Below are 20,227 nucleotides of genomic sequence, written 5' to 3' on the forward strand. Positions count from 1 at the left end.
AATACTTTAAATAATTTCCATTCATGTCCTCTAAACTTAAAAAGAACAGTAATTTATTTTTAATTGTTACAAAATGTGCATTAAGTCCTTCATAAATATTATTTAAAACTTCCAGTGAAGTCTGAAACCTCTATAAGCATAACCATATACATACCCTTTTGCGAATGTAAATTAATTATTAAAATCCCACGTAAGCTTGCAACTTATTTTTACTAACTGATAGATTCCTAAGTTCAGCCGAGTAATATTTTACATTGTACTTAATGAACAAACTTATTTGCGTTAAGTTAAGCAAAGAAAAATATTATTTCAAACGAGAAAACTTTGTGTAATGTTTTAAATACATATAGTTATAGCATTAGCTTAAATGGGCAAACGCAAGACAGATGCTAATTGCTAAAATTTCACATAAACTTTAATTTAAAACAACTCATTTTCACTAACATGAAGATTCTTTATTTCGAGTGAGTAATATTTTAAAATAAAAGATAAACTTGTTTCAAATTATGTAAATAATAAGTAAAGATCTTATTACGTACGAGAGAAGTTAGCATGAAGCTTTAAAAATATATGCATAACAAAGGATATAGTATTCTGTTAGAAAAGAAGTTAATTGGTAATAAAGAAAAATCTTACGCATGTAAACATGCAGCTTATTTTTATTAACAGGAACATTCTTTAGTACGAGCGAGTAACATTTTAAACTAAAAGAGCAAATTTTTCTGATCAAATTATGCAAATAATAACTAAAAAATTTTCATTACGTGCGAGAGAAGTAAGTTAATTGGTAAAAAAAAAACGTAAGCATGTAGCATATTTTTACTAACTGGAACATTCTTTACTACGAGCGAGTAACATTTTAAATAACAAACTTAATTGTATCAAAATAATACGTGAAAATCTTATTTCGTACGCGATAAAATAGCATGAAGTTTTAGAAATATATGCGTAAGATTGAATATAGTATTTGGCAAACTTAAGACAGAATTTAATTGGTAAAAAATGACGTACAGAATCTAAACATGTAACTTACATTTACTAACAATATGAAATTCTCTTCTACGAGCGAGTAACATTTTGCACTAAAAAATTAATCTTATCTGCATCTTATGCAAATGACAAATAAAAATCTTATTTCGTAAGCGATAAGTTAGCGTGAAGTTTTAGTAATTTATGCATAAAAATGGAAATAGCATTCGGTAAAAGTAAAACGGAAGTTAATTGTTAAAAAAATCACGAGCAGCATCTAAACATGTAAACTTATTTTTACAGACAGGAAAATTGTTCACTGCGGTCGAGTATCATCTTTATACTTACTATAAGAGCAAACTTATTTCTCCCCAAAGAAACTTCTCCGTACCGTTCTGCTCCGGAACGGAACGGATCAATGTTTGGTGGTAGTGCTCCTCGATTCGTCAAGTTTCCCCGGGAATTCCTCGACTAGACGACCTTGCTGCCTTGACCTTTACCTCATTTCTCGCCCCTTCTCTCTTTCTCTGTTGCAAAAATATTATATCTTTATGTGCAACAATATTATGCGCGATGACAGATATTACTAAAATTACATCACAAATGGGAGAATTGATCTAATTATTTGGTGAAAAAAGCTTTTCTGAAATTTTTTTCTTTTGCATTCAAATCAGATACCCTTGCATAATTTTTATTTATTATTATAATCAATAATATTATTTTTTTTAAATTTAAATTTAATATTATAATTAATAATAATAATTTTAACACTATAAACATATCAGAAATTTAATCAAAGTATTTTTTAAAAAAAAATTTCGTAAAAATCGTAAAAATTCTTGGAAAAACCTGTAATTCCTCCTTTTACCATCAAATTAGGTATTTTACATAAACTTAATTTACTATTAAAATTAACAATATAAATAATTAATCAGTGATTATAATTTAAATTAAAAATATTTATTATTAATTAATTATTAATGATTATAATTATTAATTATAATTAATTAATAATTTAATACTATTAATGCTTAAAGAATGAATGATATTAGAAATTTAAGTAATATATAGAATTAAAATATTTTTTAAAATATGTATGTGATGTATGTATGTATGAAATTAAAATATGTATGTATGTATGAAAATAAATGCGATAATTTTTAAGAATTCGCAAAGATAAAAATTTGTGCCTTACATGCTCTAGGGTAAAGAAATTCTTGCAATAACACTTAAGACTCTTTTGATTCAAAAAATAATATTAATGATTATGATTTGTTTCTATATGCTATATTTTATATCATATATGTGTCACATGTATGTGTAAGATACATTTTTCTTCCCCTTTGAGGTTTCGAGCTTATAATTTTAAAAATATTATTTTATCTTAGTAAACTAATTTAATAATTTTAATTTTTTAAATGATTTTTACATTTTAATTAATTTAATTTTTTTTAATCAATTTTTTGAAATTCATTTTGAATTCAATTCATTGAATTAACAGATATACATTATGAATGAAATTGTATAAATCTGAAAGTAATTTTAATTGCTACAATTTTTCTCATTTGGTATTAAATTATATAATTTAGCGAAATATTTTTAAAATAGCGAAATATTTTATTTTCTCTTAAAAATACATTGCAAATCAATCTTATTAATTACCTAAAATCAGTTATATAACATTATTTATTGTACACAATTAAATAATTTTCAATTATCTCTGTATCAAATAATCGCAAGAGTCAAAGAATCTTAACATTGTAAATCAATCTTATTAATTATATGAAATTATTTATAGGATACTATTTATTGTGTACAATTAAATAATTTTTAATTATCTCTGAATTAAAAAGTCGTAAGGGCCACCGAATCTTGAAAATACATTGTAAATCAATCTTATATAATATATGAAATTAATTATATGATATTATTTATTGTATCCAATTAAATAACATTCACTTTTCTCTGAATTAAATGTTCGCAAGGGCCGCCGAATCTTAAAAATACATTGAATAGCAATCTTATTAATTATATATTATTTGTTGTGTATAATTAAAAAATCATTTTTAATTTTCTCGGTATTAAATATTCGTAAGGGCCACCAAACCTGCTGTTAGGTCTTTTTTTTTTTTTTTTTTTTTTTTTTTTTTTTTTTTTTTTGGTGTTCAAGTTCATCTTAATATTACATTTTAGTTTGCTTCGCAAAAACTGTAAAAACTCGCAAATTATTAGAAAATTGAAATTATGAAGGTGTGTTGAGAAAATTGTACAGGGAGTACAGTGGAATAAAAAATATTCAACTGTAAATAATTAGTCCAAAAATTATTAACTGTAAGATTTGCAACAAAAAATAACATTCGGGACACTCTACAGGCTGTAGAAATGTTGAGATCTGATATGAAGAAGATCTCATTTCTACAGAGTTGAAATCTGATATGCTGAAAGGTCCATATTTGTTTATGAGCTTAATACAGAGATTTTTTTCGAAATTCTAATTCTTTTTCTAACGATATTGCTGTTTTAAATGCTTTTTGCGAGATTTTGTTTTACTTTTTTTTACGTTACTCTATGCTTTGCTACACAAAATCTATATAATTTAGAGACTTGAAAAGACGGAAGTAGGTAGAAAATACGATTAAAAATTAGTTCGATAATTATTATTGTTTAAACTTGTAGGAATTATTTTAGAAAGTTCGCAAATATATGCTTGACTTCATTCTTTTAAAATTGTTATTCCAAATATGTTTTGACAAGGATTCTGTGAAGGTGGATATGGAACGCTCAGTTAAATGTAAAAAAAAGTTCAAATTCAAATTTATAGCTGCAAAATAAGAAATATATTTTTGTACGATACTTATTTTGGTGAAATAAAGGAAGGTTTAAATTAATAAAACCGGCTTGACGCATTAAATTTGATGCTTTCTCCTCATTTACTATTAATTAAGTCAATCATCATTTATCATTCTCGAGTGTGTAAAGCCATGATGGAGTTTCTTCGAAAACTTTTTTAGCACAAGAAAGAACAAAAATTTCAATCTAGAACTTATACATTATGTTTCAGTATTCATTAAATATGTTACATTTTAATATATTGGGTGCTCCGTATAGACCACCTTTAATATGTATTTTCAGAAACTTTATCGAAACGGAAAACTAAGAAGATAAATAAAGATTTCAAATTATTGATAAATAAAGATAAATCAAATAAAGATTTCATTGAGGAAAAAACAAAAACGCTATAAAATCTGAATTATAAAATGCAGTTGAAATAACAATAAAAACAAGTATAATTGAAGGTTAAAACTTTTAATTTATTTCTAATAATCGTCCTTCAATTGCTTTCTATTTTCATCCGCCATCAAACCTGTCCTGTTGTTTATTAAACTCGCCTTCTTGTACTGCGATCAGGGTTCGTGATATTTCCGATTTTTTTAAAAAAAATAAAAAAAATCAGATCTTTTTGATTTAAATCGGATTTTTTTAAATTTAAATCAGATTTGTTTGATTTTTATTCAAACACATTGTAAGAACTTTAGTTTATGATTAAAAATACTTTATAAATGTTTAATCGAAATTAAATTAATATTAAACAATATTATAATAATATTTTAGAAGCTCTAACTTACTAATATAATTTTTCATTACAATACATAGCTTTGAATGCATAGCAACCATTTTGAAGCAAATGCATAAATGAAATTTGAAGATTAGCTTACTAATATAATTTTTCATTACAATACATAGCTTTGAATGCATAGAAACCATTTTGAAACAAATGCATAATTGAAATTTGAGGACTAGAAGAAATAGTGAATTAAATGAAAGTGGTCTGTCTAGGTTTTTCTGAAAGGTATTTATTTTGTGAAAATTTAGACATAATTTGTGAAAATTAAAAATAATATTAAAAAATCAACATAAAAATATGGATTTATTCATTTCTTACGAAACACAGAAATAAAATTTAAAAGAAAAGTTCTTTGTTTCCTTTGTTGATTTCCAAAGTTGAATTTGTGAATTTACCCTAAGCAGTAGAAAATTTGGCTTGGACAGACTCTTTAACTATTAAATTAAAGTTTCAATTAGCAAACCATAATTTTAATTTAAAATTGTGTTTTTTTTCTCTTGATTTTTAATATGACAAAATAAATGTAACAGATTGTGTTTATAAATGAAGTCATTCATTAAAAAATAAATAAATATTTAATCTATGTATTTTTACATTAAAATATTCATTTTTAATTCTATATCAAAATAGATCAGCTAAAAAAATTTTTAAAAAAAATCTATGCACTCATTGGAATTTTTTTTCACAAAATTTCTTAATAGAAAATCTGATAATGTCAAAGATACTGTAAGCATATGAGAAAAAATACCAGTTACCAGTTAATAACTCTACTGCCTCAAATAGACTTTGAAAGTAAAGAATGACACTATATCAGGAAAAAATATCTGAATTCATTAGCCTTTTTTTTTCTCTTTAATATAAACTCAAGCTTTAAAAATATACATTTCTCACTAATGAAATATAATGCAGATTTTAATTCCATGCTGTTTCAATCAAAAGGTAGAATTTTAATTAGGATTATTTGAATTTTTTTTTCGAAATTCATGTCTATTAATTACTTTCTACAGCTATGCAAGTCTATAATAAGACAGCATTAAATGTGTACTTTAATCTGTACTTTCAATCTCAAGAATCAAAAGATTTTTAAAAATGTAATTTCAAATGTGTTGGAATTTAACACACAACAAGAAAGAAAGTAATTTTGCTAACTGAAATTAATTAACACAGCAATTTTTTTAAAATAAATTTTAAAACAAAGAAAAGAAAATAATAAAAGTATCAATAATTTAAAACACTGTTTTTTAACTTTTAAAATCAATATATATATATATATATTGATTTTAAAATTGATATAAATCAGTTGGTTTAAATCAATTAATTTAAAAAAAATCATTTGATTTAAATCAATGAATTTTTAAAAAAAATCATTTCATTTAAATCATTTAAATCATGATTTAAATTGTGATTTAAAACAAGCTGATTTAAATCAACGAACCCTGACTGTGATTGGTCAGTTTTCGAGAACGTTTTAGTTTTTTTCCCATTACTTAAATATTTATACGTGACCTGCAATGCGCATACTTTTTAATAGGATTCTAAAAATACATAATTAGGGTGGTCTTTAAGGACATCCTGTGTTACAAAAATTGTAGCCTTTGAATCATAAAGTCGGGTAATTAAAATATAATATCTTTATAATTTATAACAGATTTTGAAGTGAAATCTTAAATGAAGGGAAATAAAAACAATGATTCTGACACAAACGCAATTTCTATCTATTTGAAATCTCGACTTCTTAAGCATTTCATTCCCGTTTGAATTAAGTTAATGTTGAGGAAATTAAAAAAAAACTAGAGTATGTGACTTTTGAATAAATTATTATTTGTGTATTTGTTAGAGATGCAAAAAGAGTAATAAAATAAACAGTTCAGCAAATAAAAAGCGAAACATCTTCATAAAATAATTTTTTTAATACTATATCTGCCAAGGTATACAGAAAATCATTTCAGTTACGGTTTTGTTTAAAGCATAATGCGTTAAAAAACATTTCACAGAAACATTTCAATGGTTTTCGAGACTGTACAGCAATAAAATTTTTATAGTTTTTTGGAGGATAATTTTGCTGCTGACTTATAAGCTCGTGAGTTTATGTTTAAAATTTTTGCATTGCGTTTTTTTTTAAAGATTACAAAATTTTTTTTAAATATACAATTGGGTATAATATGAAAAAAAACACAACTACTTCGATTTAGTAGGAACAACATATGACGCAATGCTAAACGAATGGAATTCAGTTGTTGTTTATTTAGTTATTGTTATTAGTAGTTGTTGTTATTTGTTTTAGTTGTTGTTGTTTATTTAGTTGTATTTAGTTTCAATAACTTTTCTTTATAATGCAATAAAATCTGGCGAGCAGCTATTTAAACGATCGAACACTTCGTTTGTTTATTTGTGGCTTGAAGTTAGGCTCGCAGAAAATGCCGTTCATGGGTTAAATTTAGTAGGAACAACACAACCTGTGACGTAGGCTATATTATACCCAATTATGTTTTAAGAAATAAACTGTGATTATTAGAATGCCATCTATCGTTAACATTATTCATAATTTTTAGATTTAATAAATTTTAACAATTACTCAAAATTGTTTAGAGAAAATGAAATTCCCAGCTTTAGATAGATTTATCGGAATTTTCCAATGTATACAAATCTATATTCTGAAATATTTTGTGTATATATATATATATATATATATATGTATATATGTATATATATATATATATATTTTATGTATATATATATATATATTTTATGTATATATATATATATATATATATATATATATATATATATATACAGTGATACCTCGAGATACGAGTTTAATTCGTTCCGTAACCTTGCTCGTATGTCAATTTGCTCGTATCTCAAAGCAATTTTCCCCATTGAAATTAATTGAAATGCCATTAATCCGTTCCAGCCCCAAAAATGCTACCCCCAATTGTTTTTGTTACGTGTTTTTGAATAAGAAAAATGTATTTATAAATGACAAATATTGTATAAAAACATAATAAAAGAAAATGTAAAGCAAAAAAAAAAAAAAAAACTGGTTTTATAAAGTGTGCATACATATTTGTATTTTGATCACTTAAATGCAAGTTTCACACATCTTAAATGCTACTGTATGCTTAATTTTAGTCACTGCTTTTCTCTTCACCGGTCTTTGCTTTTTTAGCTGGATTAAAAAAAAATTTTCCAAGGAGGTTTGTTTCTTCCTCCTTCTCAGAATGCTGCAGAAATGAGTTAGGCGAGTGTCATGAAATAGTTCCGATGCACGACCAGATGCAACTTTTTCGGGATGTTTCCTTGCACGAACTGTGAAATTCTTGCCCACATTCCCAAGAACACTTTTATCTCACTTGTAGAGATAACCTCCTCCACCTCTGGCTCTTCCTCGAAACCAATTTCTTGCAGAACCCCCGAATGCTGCTGCGACGGTAACTCTTGTAATTCCTCTGTCGTCAGTTCCTAAGAGTACTCCTCGATGAGCTCGTTCACGTCTCTCTCACCCATCACCAGGTCCATGGATTTTCCCAGAGACCCAATATCCTCCTCCACTGGCACTTTGGGTTCGAATCCTTCGAAGCTATAGACTCAGGTCACAGCACAATTTTCGGCTACAGACTCACTCTGGCCACAGCTTCTTCCATGCAGAGGTCAAGGTCCTCGTTGCAACGCTCAGCCAGGCCTGATCAATAATTCTGAGGCATATCACGATGTTAAAGTTGTCCTCCCAGTACTCTCGAAGGGTGAGGTTTCTGTTTTCTGTCACCTCAAAGCAGCGCCGGAACAGGTGCTTAGTGTACAGCTTTTTAAAATTAGAAATCACCTGCTGATCCATGGGCTGCAGGATAGGAGTGGTGGTAGATAGAGAACCTTTATAAACTTGAACTCTTCGAGGATGTCATGTTCGAGGTTCGGTGGGTGAGCAGGAGCATTGTCGAGGATGAGAAGGACTTGCCTGGCCGTTCCTCGTATCTCAAATGTCACTCGTATCTCAAAACAAAACTTCGCTCGCTCGACAGCTCGTATCTCAAATAACTCGTATGTTAGGGCACTCGTATCTCGAGGTACCACTGTATATATCTATAGAAAGATTTCAAATCGGAAAATATTGGAACGTATGTTTACTGCAAAAATAAATAAGAAAGTAAAATAGTTAAATTGAAAAATGAAGTAAATTCTGATCGATACAAAAAATAAATAAACAATTAAAGTTGAAATATGAAGTTAAATATAATTAATAAATGAAATGAACGAAAAAATGAATATGTAAAACAAAATAAAACGCGCTCCCACAACATTAAGTTGTTGATCACTTCGAGACTAACAGCATGAATGGCGGCACTGTTGACGCATTGCGCGTGGAGCACTTTTACTTCACAAACAAGATGATACCCAGGAATTATAAGTTGAATTGGAATGAAACATATATTTCTGTTTTTATTAATTGTAATTTTAAAGTTATATCTAATGAAAACACGGGGAAAGAAATTTTTTGTCGCAATGATATGAATACTTGATCTTGCCCAATTCAGGTGTGGGGATTTTAAATCTGAAATTAGTTTTGCTCTTGAAGCTACAGAGTTTCTTTTAAATGTCAATTTTAATGTATTTTTTTCAAAACGTAAAAGTTTAAAAACGTTGTATGAAACAGAGGGTCGCATGAATGATGTGCCAAACTTTTAGGGGAGTTAAGGCACATCATCAGGATTGGAAATGCATAGGGGCCAATGCCTGGAAATGTAGCCGTAACTGCTAGGGTCATCCTCCTATTATGAGCTTTTCAGAAAAATACGGAGAAACAGTTCCTAGCAATTAAGTGCCTCCTAGCGGCGTATGACGACATTTCCGGGCTTGAGCTGCTAGGCAGTTTTAATTCTGATAGAGTACCCTAACTCCCCTAGAAGTTTTTCACAACATTTACGTGACCTCCTGTTATTTATAACGTTTTTAAACTTGTACATTTCTAAAAATGCCATTTTAAAAAATAAATAAATAAATAAATAGTTACTCATTGTAATCATTTAAGGGGATCATCTTCTTTCAAAAATGGATTTTACAAGTTCGTAGTTTTAAGCCTTCTATTTGTCCTCCCGCTTTTGTTTCGCGTCATACTTAGTTCATAACACCACTTAATATCGTTACATTGGTTACAACATCTAATATCGTTTATATTTGGCACAGCTGCGCTGATTCCAAATATTAAGCCGATTCTATCGAACCCGTCAATTCATTCAATCCCAATGATAACATTATTAACGATAGACTTAGTAACATAATTTGATGGATGAAATGAATTATTAGTTTTTCGAATGGATTAATGAAGTAATAGTGATTCAGGATAATAAAGATTCAGAAGTAGTTTTACTATTTTTATTATATTTATTTATTTTCTTTTACGGAAATGTACAGATAATTTAAATTTTTTCTAACAATTCTATGGAACATTTTCAAATAATTTAAATTTTATCTAAACATTACCTTATAAGCCTTATAACATTTCTAACATTCCTTCTAAACATTTAATAATTTTTGATATTTTTAAAGTAAATTTTTTAGTAGTTCATTTTTAATAAAAGTGTGTCGGTCTTATAGCTATTACTTTAATAAAATCTAAAAAAAAATCGTGAACCAACAATAACATAGATGTAATACGCAAGTCAGAATTTTCATGTTGTGATTTTACGATTACTGATTGCATGATTGCCGTTACACAAGTTTAAGAAGTTAGTTATTTAAAGAAACATCATAATTTAATTCATTATTCATAAATGATCAGAAAAATTATAATTCAATGGTTTATTTCAAAACAAATTTATCTCAAGTTTAAGATAGTTTAAGCTCTACAATGCTCAAAATAAAATAAAATAAAATAAAAACACCCTCAATAAGTTTTGAGCTAATGATTGGATTTTCACGTCATTTTACCCAGAAAATATTCGACCGATTTCGTTTGAATTTCATATTTTGTTAATTATAAAATAATATATTAAAATGATGTAAAAATTTGTACATCTTACAATTTGAAAAAAAATGCCAACCGTTACTAAATAAAATTATGGAAAACAATAAAAAATTATGAAATTTTTTTTTGCGTGCAATTATTTTATATAAACTAATTTTATAGTTGTGTGCAAACGTTTTTGGATTCGCTGAAAAATTTCGCGATATTTTCTCGGAGAAAGAGCTTCGTAAGACATTTTGAAAGATGCTATTTATTTTCACCTTTTAATTTAGATGTTAAACGTCGATATTTTATGAGAATTCCAACGAATTCAATTAATTCCTTTTCTTTTTAGCGAAACATACATTTTCATAAGTCTTTTCCAGCGCATTTTATGTAGTTAAATGCCTTAACATTAGAAAGACTGAATCTTGCTATATACCTAAAAAGTTTGAAGGGGCGATTAATGTGATTCTTCCCAGATTGTTTGTAATCAATTAGACATCCGAAATCTTAAAATATAATTATAATTAATTTAATAAAATATATATTAGAAACTTGATCATCGAAATTTATGGTATTTGAATTAATTTGATTAGCAAAAGTATTTGGTTAAACGGAAGACTTTTCAACTATACGTTAGTTTGTTTGATATTGGGATACCGGCAAGTGACGTAGTGAGGGTATCTCGATCCTGATTGGCTGTTGAAAGGTGGCATTTGTTTACGCTAGCAAATGCTTTTTCCATTGTATTTCGAGGAAACCAAGCCCGTCAAGTATCAATTCTCTTAAGTGACACATTCTATATTCTTACACAAAGATTCTTTCAGAAGGATTTCAATTCTTTAATGATATATTTCTTACTTAACACAGCTGCAAGCACGAAGACACGTAGAACATAAAAAATTAATTATTCATCAAAGTTGTCAGGTGCACAAAGCAAAAATATATATATCACGGTTACAATAAATACATAAACAAATAATAAATCTAAGTTAAATAAAGGAAGTGGGCGAGACAGAATTACATTTCAAAAAATTTGATGTGCGATACGGCACTGTACTTAATTAACTTCACGTTAATTAACATTCTAACTTATGTGGAGAAATTTAGCACGCCATTTTGCTTATAAATGATCAGCTGACTCTTACGTCATAGGTCACATGTGATCTTCTTCTTCTTGAAGTGCAGGGGCGTATAAATATATTGATATGAATTGCAAGTACATATAGTCTTTGATATAGATAATGATTATAAATATGCTAAAATAAACTCATTTTTAATGCAACTAGGGTACCGTATACCTACTAAAGAGTACCTTATTCCCAAACCTACCTGGGGTTATGGGGTACCTACCAAAATGCCTAACGGGTCGCTCTGGCATCAACCGTCATTCTTGGTATAAGGTTCTATAGATATATATGTTACTATAAGACTAACAGATGAATGATTACATAAGGACTAAAATTGGATCAAATTATGAAAAGTCAGAAATACTCAATACTATTATTTTTTTAATTTCAGAGCAACAAAAAAAGTGAGTGAGGTCAAAAAGTCCCCCTTCGTCTTTCTAGTATTAAATGTTAACTATTTCATGACACTTTAAATAAAGTACATGTATTGTGTTTTACAGGTCTGATGCTGTATTACAGCGTGGATGTATCGACAGAAGAACCACTTATAAAAGTAGTGAGTCCAGTGTTTGAGCCCAATACTTTGCCAACGTGTGCTATTCAGTTTGCCCTGCATATGTACCAAATGGATCCGGCCAGCTTCAAAATGGTCATAAAAACGAACAGTACAACATGGGAAAGTGCTTCATTCAAAGGAAACAGTGCTCATAAGTAAGTACTACTGTAATGCATTCCACGAGACATAATAGAAAAAGAGTCTAGTGGAAATTTTAATTGAGACTCATTTAAATTAACATTTATTTTGAAACTTATTGAATTTGGAATCTATTGGTTATTGGATCCCTCTTTAGGCGATTGCTCTTTCTGAGTTGTCGCCAACACGAATATTGGACCCAATAATTGATTGAGTTGTCGCCAACATAAGTATCTGTCCCAATGGTTCATTGAGTTGTCTCCAACACGAATATTAGTTCCAATAATTGATTGAGTTATCGCCAACACGAATATTGGTCCCAATAATTGATTGAGTTGTCGCCAACATAAGTATCTGTCCCAATAATTGATTGAGTTGTCTCCAACGCGAATAATTAGTTCCAATAATTGATTGAGTTATCGCCAACACGAATATTGGTCCCAATAATTGATTGAGTTGTCGCCAACATAAATATCTGTCCCAATAAAAGTATTTTAAATATTGCAATATATTTTAAAAAGTATCCACATTTAACTATATTTCGCGATTTTTTTTCCCGAATCAACTCATTTATATTATTATATTCTTTTGGTAAATATTTTCATCACCCCAATAAAATTAATCAACACTCATAATAATGTAGTATTCCATAATAAACGTTATGCGTTACAATCGTGATAAAAGCATTTTGGTATGTTTTATTATCGATTTAAATGTCTCAGAAAAAGGAATTTGTTGTGATATATAATTTTGCAACTCACTTTTTGGTGACTAAGTATTTCTATCAGTCATGAAAACATTTTCATTACTTCTCTGGAGAAAAAATATATAATTTAAAACGAAGGGGTAATCCATATTGTAAGCCACAAAGTGAAAGGCAAGTCAAAAACTACATTATATTTAACACTCTGATCGAGTAATCGTGAAACATAATGTCATGTGATCGTGAACTATTACACGATAAGTTCGCAGAAATTTTAAATTGAGCAGAGTTTCCTATCAAGTTGAACCCTGATATTGTGTTATGGAAGCTTAAAATGTACAATAAACTTGCTCAGTTAGCAACATATTACTGTTGTAACAAATTTGAACCTTATTTTGATGGCCAAAATTGCTCTAAAGTTTTGAACAACGCACTTTGGTTTACTGAGCTTGTTAAAAGTTAAATTACGAATAAAACTTTTACCTTAGTTGTTTTAAATAAACAATTAAGAGATATCTATTATAAAAAAGAAATATATATTATGGATATAAACAAAAGCTGACATTGAAGGCGATGTAAAACAAAATGAAAGCTCACCTTGTGTGCGGTAGAACAAAATAAAAACTGAGCTAAATCCATTTTTTTATCTAGAATTCCATGAAAGATAAAATAAAAAAAATAATGCAAACGATTTGATAATCGATATAAAAAATGCTAAAGAATAATTATGTTTAAAATGTGCAAACGTTAGCTTTCTGATTCAAAACTTCACAGAGCTTATCTTCGCTGTAAGAAATTTCAAAGCGTGTTGAATGGTAAAAGTTTTTCTACGAACTTAAGATGGTTTTAAGTTGAATTAGGGTAAACTAACCAGTGAAGGAACACTTAAGCTTCGCTCGCTTTTTAAAAATTCATATTAATTTCAAAATTCGTAATTTTAGTTAAATGACAGTGACAACATATTTGTTACTAATTGCAAATTATGTAAAAAAATTTTTAGAGAACTTACATAACATTGATTTAAAGTTTTGGAGGTTCAAATAACAAGTAGTAAGAAGACCAAGTGAAGGAACAGCTCTTACCAGTGAATGAACATCCAGTAAAGGAACACTTAATTTTCGTTATTTTTTAATGCTCTTTATGAATTTTTAAGCCATACAAATATTTGAAAACAAGCCTATTCTTGAAATTATAACATATAAATACTTGGAAAATTTTAACTTTTTTTTGTAATCATGAATTGAAAATTAAAGTGTCAACATATTAAAGAAGTTGTTAGAAGTTGTTTGTCTGGTTAGAAGTTGTTTTTCGTATTTTTAACATACTTTTGATGTGGAACATCACTAAAGGTCCAAGAAAATTAAAGTTTATCTTTTATTTTCATTAACGTAGAAAAAAAGCCAGTAAAGGAACACTTGTTCCTTCACTGGTTTTTCATCGTTTGGTGATCCAGTGAATAAACGCCCCCTTATCTCAGTACTTTATTATGCTATGATGCTTAAAAAAATAAAACGTAACTTCAATAACTATATTTTGAATTCACTTTTTCAAAGTGAGAAAAATAAAACTATTACATGCAATTAATTCCTCTTCAAACATATAAATACAAACACTCATCTTATAATTTTTTCAAAGAAACAAGGTGTTGCAGAGATAATAACAAAATCAAAATTTTTTCCAGAGAAGTGTATGTGACCAGGTAATCCAAAACATTGCTAGATGACTTCCTATTGTTTGGCAGTAAGCTATTTTTACCAATCAATCTAAAGAAAAACTTTCAAACTCTTATTTTTAATCAATATATATGAAATGTTCCTTCACTGGGTAGTGTTCCTTCACTGGTTGGTTTACCCTACATTATTGTACTTTATGAAGCTTCTTACATGATAGTATGGTCCAACTTGAACCAGAAACTTGATTCAATTTTGCACCTTACTAACGTTGCAGAAAATTTGCACCATGGTGAACTGATATTTCTAGGCATATATTATGAATGCACGCTGTGTGTGTGTGCGCGCTACAGTTAAACTAATGAATAAAGACTGTGTAAGTGACGTTTTAGGAAAAGAAATTGAGATTTATCGGGGAAGTTTTTATTTTTGACTTATTTAGCTACATAATTTCCCTGTGTATCTCTACTCCGAAGATCTTAAAGTATAAATTATCTAAATGACAGCCTCTAAGTTAATTAAAAGTTCGAAAATAATAGTTTGAATTTTGAAAAGAAAAAAAAAGTCATCTCAAACTTCCTAGAGTAAAACTTTTTTGTATGAAACATCATGCTAAGCTTCGTGTTCATACTAAAATTGGTTGGTAGTTTTTCCCTCAATAAATTGCTGAATTAATAAGTACTTTAATAACATGTAATTTATAAAGAGTTTAATAAGAATTGGTTTTTCAATGCAAAATAAAATTTAATTTTTATGTGTACTCGATATTTAAACTTTTCCTCTATATGTAAATTCTTACACTTCCTATAGAAAATCTCACCGCCCTCCAATAAGTTTTCAACTGCCCACTGGGGGGGGGGGGGGCAATGGAGCCCGCATTGGGAACCTATGAGGTTTAGCAGTGGCTCCCAAATGTTGTTCCGTGGAACCCTAGGGTTTCGCGAAAGGGTAGCAGAGGTTCCGAGAGTCAAGAATTGTTTTTAACTAGTAATGTTTTTCGAAATTTATTATTAAATTTATGCCCATTTAATAACCCGTTACTTATTTAATATTTCCGTTATTTTTATGTAATTATTTAATTGAAATTCTTACGAAGAAAGAACTTCAACAAAATATTTTTTCTAATAACAATCTAATTATGAATCTGAATTATGAAAAGGATATTCATCTATGAAAAATTTCATTGGTGTTTCAAATTGAATAAAAATACCCAAATTCGACAAAGAAAAAGTATGTTTCTTTCATAACCATTCTCAACGTTCATTTTCTTCTTTTTTCAATTTTATGTTATATAAACCATATTTCAGCTAATTTCTCTTTCAGTTTATGCATGCATCAAAATAATATTAGGAACTCAACTAGATGCCGCTCCAGATCTGTGAATTCTGGACACAGATCTGAGAATGACATAAAAACCAATTTTAAGACTAATTTTGATGAAATGATAGAATGGAAAATTTTAAATTTTCTCTCATTCACCAAACATTTTCAAAATTTAGATCAATACATATTTTCAAAATAATTAATGCTCTTTTGTTAATTAATATATTCACATTTGCTAATGAAGATTATTCATCAAGTCTCGAAGCTCCGCTAAAAGTAACTCGATCATTTAGGGCTCCACAGCAGCAAAAAATTGGGAACAGCTGATCTATATGGAAAAATATCACGATATTCGATGAAACATCTTGATATCAGATAAAATATCACGATTTTTCTTTGAAAAATTTAACTTCTTTTTTATATGCATACTTGAGCTATTTGTTCATTTTAAAAACCATACATTTCTAATCAACAAGATCTTCTTCCTCTTCTTCTTATTCAGCACGACAGCTCCTTACAGGTCTTGGCTGCCTCAACCACGCGTAGCCTCCTATCCATGGCGACTTTTTTCCAGTTGTTAATCTTTATTACTTTGAGATCTTTAGTAGTGTCGTCCAGCCATCTAGTTGGAGGTCTTCCTCTGGCCCGAGATCCAGAAGGATTTTTAAAGGTGGCTATTCGGACTGCATTGTTTTCTGGATCTCTCCAGATATGGCCAAGCCATCTTAATCTATTGCTTCGGATGAGCTGCACTATCTGTGGCTGTCCATAGAGTCTATATAATTCAAAGTTATACCTGATTCGCCAACGGCCTCTTTCCTGTACTAGGCCAAAAATATTTCTAAGGATTTTCCTTTCAAAAACACCAAGAGTACACTGAGTGTCTGCGTTTAGTGTCCATGTTTCACTTGCATAGAGCAATACAGGTAGAATAAGAGTCTTATAAATTATCCAAAAATCAAAAAAAAACCTTAAAAAAAACTATAATAGTGTGTTTGAAATAAATTTAATTCATTTTAGTTTCAAATCAATTTAGTGGGCTTTATTTTAAACTAAAACTTATCGTGGAACTTAATAGAATATCAGGGTTTTTTTATTTGCTTTTCTTGGAAAAAAAACTTCAAATCAAGTTTTCAATAACAAATTATTCACGCTTTTTATATCATGTGTTTTTATTCATTAACAGAGAGTTTGATACACGCAGGCGATAACAGCTAGTGCCTAACACCATCTTAAATTTCAAGAAATTCTTCTCTATTTTTAGTTTAAACCAAATAAAGGGGAAAAGATTAACGTGTAATGAAGAACGTGATGAAGTCTCATTAAAGCATTTTGACAAGTTTCGGTGATGATTACATCAGCTTGCACGCAAAGAGCTTGATTATTAAACTGCAAATGATGCAAGGAATTGCGATATTAAATAAAGAAAAAGAATTAAAATTTATCACCCAATCAGAGGAATTAAAATTTATGCCAACGCGATGTATAAAACACGCTGCGAATTAATTAAAATTGACCGGAAAATCAGCAGTTAATTTCGTCTTTCAGAAAGAGTTTATGATGGAGCCATTTTTTAGAATTTGAGTTAAATTTCTTTTTTTCTTGTTAAAATTTGTTTTCCGTGTTCCTACATATTTTCTGAAATGTCAAATGATCTCGGTCATTGTTTTTAATGGAAAAAAAATGAAATTCTGGTATACGAGATATTTCAGGACATATTTAAATGTAAAAATACTAAATTATTTTAAAAACTGAAGCTGAAATAATTTAAATGATAAAATTAAATTTTAAAATATTTATTCATTTAAAAACTACATTTTTTAATAAAAATTTTAAAGAAGAAAAGATTATTATTAATTTTGTTTCGCCCAAAAGTCGTGCTAGAATTTTCGATACACATTTATAACGAAATTGAAGCCCGTACGCTGGTATGAGCAACAATGTAATTTTTTTCTTCTTTTTAGTCTTTTTGAGAAACGTAGCTTTTTAAATTTTGCTATTTCTATTCATTATCTACTTCCTTTCCTTTTTGTGTCTGTTAATTTGTTAATGTCGGTAAGTGTTCCGAAATTCGGTTACGGAGAAATCAAAGATACATTTTTGCTGTAAAATTTACGAAATTTTTTAACTTGCATTGTCATTAGAAACAGCATTTTGAAATTTGGGTTCTCTAACTGGCCAGAAAGTGGGCACAATTTTAACCGACGATAAATTGAATTTAGAGATAAGTATGCCTGGTCGATAGGGCCTTGGGCCCATGTCCAAAAGATCGTGAGTATGTTCCCCATTTGCTAAAGACTCCCCGAGTTATAAATGCTGACTGGAGTGCTTTAAATCTGCCGGGTCACAAAGTCCTCTATGTTCCAATAACAAACCAATACCTCTCGGGGTACTGAATTGGAGATCGATCGTGCCTTAGTTGAGATCCAAGTTACGATTAATGGGTTTACCATATAAAAGGGCTATGACGTATGTGTGTGGCTTAAGTCGTATTCTTGGCCATAGATGGCGCCTCTGAAAAACAAGAAATGCACCCTCTGCCTTAAATTTGCTTGGTTTCACCAAGCAGACTTGCTGATATGGGCAAGAGGCATTAGAAGCAACAGCAACAGAGATAAGTTCCCCTCGTAGCGGTCAGGAAATGATTGAAACTTACATTTTCAGTAATGGGGGGGGGCGGGCTTTATTAGACTTGTAAATTTTCTTGCTAACTAGAAAATCATAAAAATTTCGTTAACAAGATTCCATCTTCGCAAGCATAAAAGCGAGTATTGCATGAAAACGTAATTTTATATATATATATATATATATATTTTGTATACATAACGAATGGTCAAAAATGCCGAAATTTTTATTTTTATAACACTATAGTGCGGTAACGAAAAAAAATTTTTATAAAATGAATAAAACTAATTCATATTTTCTGGTCGCCCAACTCACTTGAAATTTTTAAAAACTGAAAAAAAATTAACATTACGGACTTATAACTTCGTAATGACCGCAGTTAGCCATCTATAAAGCAGCAGCCAATGATTATTTAGTACAGATGATTGGAATCGCTTGCTCTTTTGAATCAATTTATTTTTCTTACTTTATAAATGCAGTTTTGAGTTAATTACAAGTGGTAAAAAAATTTAGTGTACATCATCCCTAAAAATGGTGGCAACTACTTTAAGCCAAAATTGTGTAGGGGAATGCCGTACATAACTATTCGATCTAGTGCTTCTCTACACCGACCATGATCTTTTACAATATTTACTGTTAGGTACACGCCGTCATTTTTGTTATTCCGTAATATTAAAATTTATAATTACTAGGAGGCTTCGCCCCCTGCTCACTTGCGCTCGCCAACCCCCGGAACTGCTTTCGCAGCTCATTTCGGATTGCTTCGCAATCCGATGCTCGCTTTGCTCGCTCATTGGATACGTTCTTAACGTCTAGCTTTTGTATACTTTTTTGAACACTGAAGTTCCGAAAACCTTTCACTGTTTCACTGTAGAAAATTCTAAACCTGTGCATTTCAATATTAATTTGAAATTGCAAACAGTTCACATATTTTTCTTAATCACACTATTCTAAATTTCAGTTGTTGAGAAAAGTAACTGTTGTAAGTTTTGTTTTAAAGTCTTTCCCACCAGAGGGCTAAAACCATGTGCTGTAAAACAACATGAAATAGTACTGAACGCCGGATGTAAAGCATCGGCTTCGATGAAGATAATTTTGTAAGAATTGTTTTGATAATTCGGTGAGAATTCACCCGATTAGACACATGATGCTCACTACGTGCTCTTGCGCGCCGAATCCTATCAATTAAAAATGAAAACTGTTGCCAACGCGAGAAAAGAACTATCATCGGTTTTATTGGAATCGGAAATATCAAATCGGAAATATCAAATAATCGGTTTTCTTGAACGTACGTATTAGTGTTTTATATAATACAGATAGATAGTTGGGTACGATACACATAAGTGTCAGTAAAGTTAGTATGAAGTAAGAGTCATTAATTTAGGATGCAAATATACATGTATTCCTAAAATAAAATTAGTTAGTAAATCAAATATCATAGCATCATATGGAGATTCTAAAGACGAAGTCGAATTAGGCTTAACAGAACTAAACGGACCGAAATTATACTTTATAATTGTAATTATATTTATAATCAATCATAA

General features: G+C 29.2%; 1 protein-coding gene across 1 annotated transcript in view; it reads left to right on the forward strand.

Moving 5' to 3' along the window:
• LOC107456001 (leukocyte tyrosine kinase receptor) overlaps positions 1 to 20,227 on the forward strand; it is a 230,635-nt gene that overhangs the window by 43,410 nt on the left and 166,998 nt on the right. The window contains exon 2 of the mRNA XM_087166185.1: positions 12,169 to 12,379. Coding sequence (XP_087022311.1) covers positions 12,169 to 12,379 — 211 coding nt within the window. The remainder of the gene's footprint in view (positions 1 to 12,168; positions 12,380 to 20,227) is intronic.

Source organism: Parasteatoda tepidariorum, chromosome 6 (assembly GCF_982258835.1).
Source record: "Parasteatoda tepidariorum strain Cologne lab strain chromosome 6, Ptep-v5.0, whole genome shotgun sequence".
NCBI classification, from domain to species: Eukaryota; Metazoa; Arthropoda; class Arachnida; order Araneae; family Theridiidae; genus Parasteatoda; species Parasteatoda tepidariorum.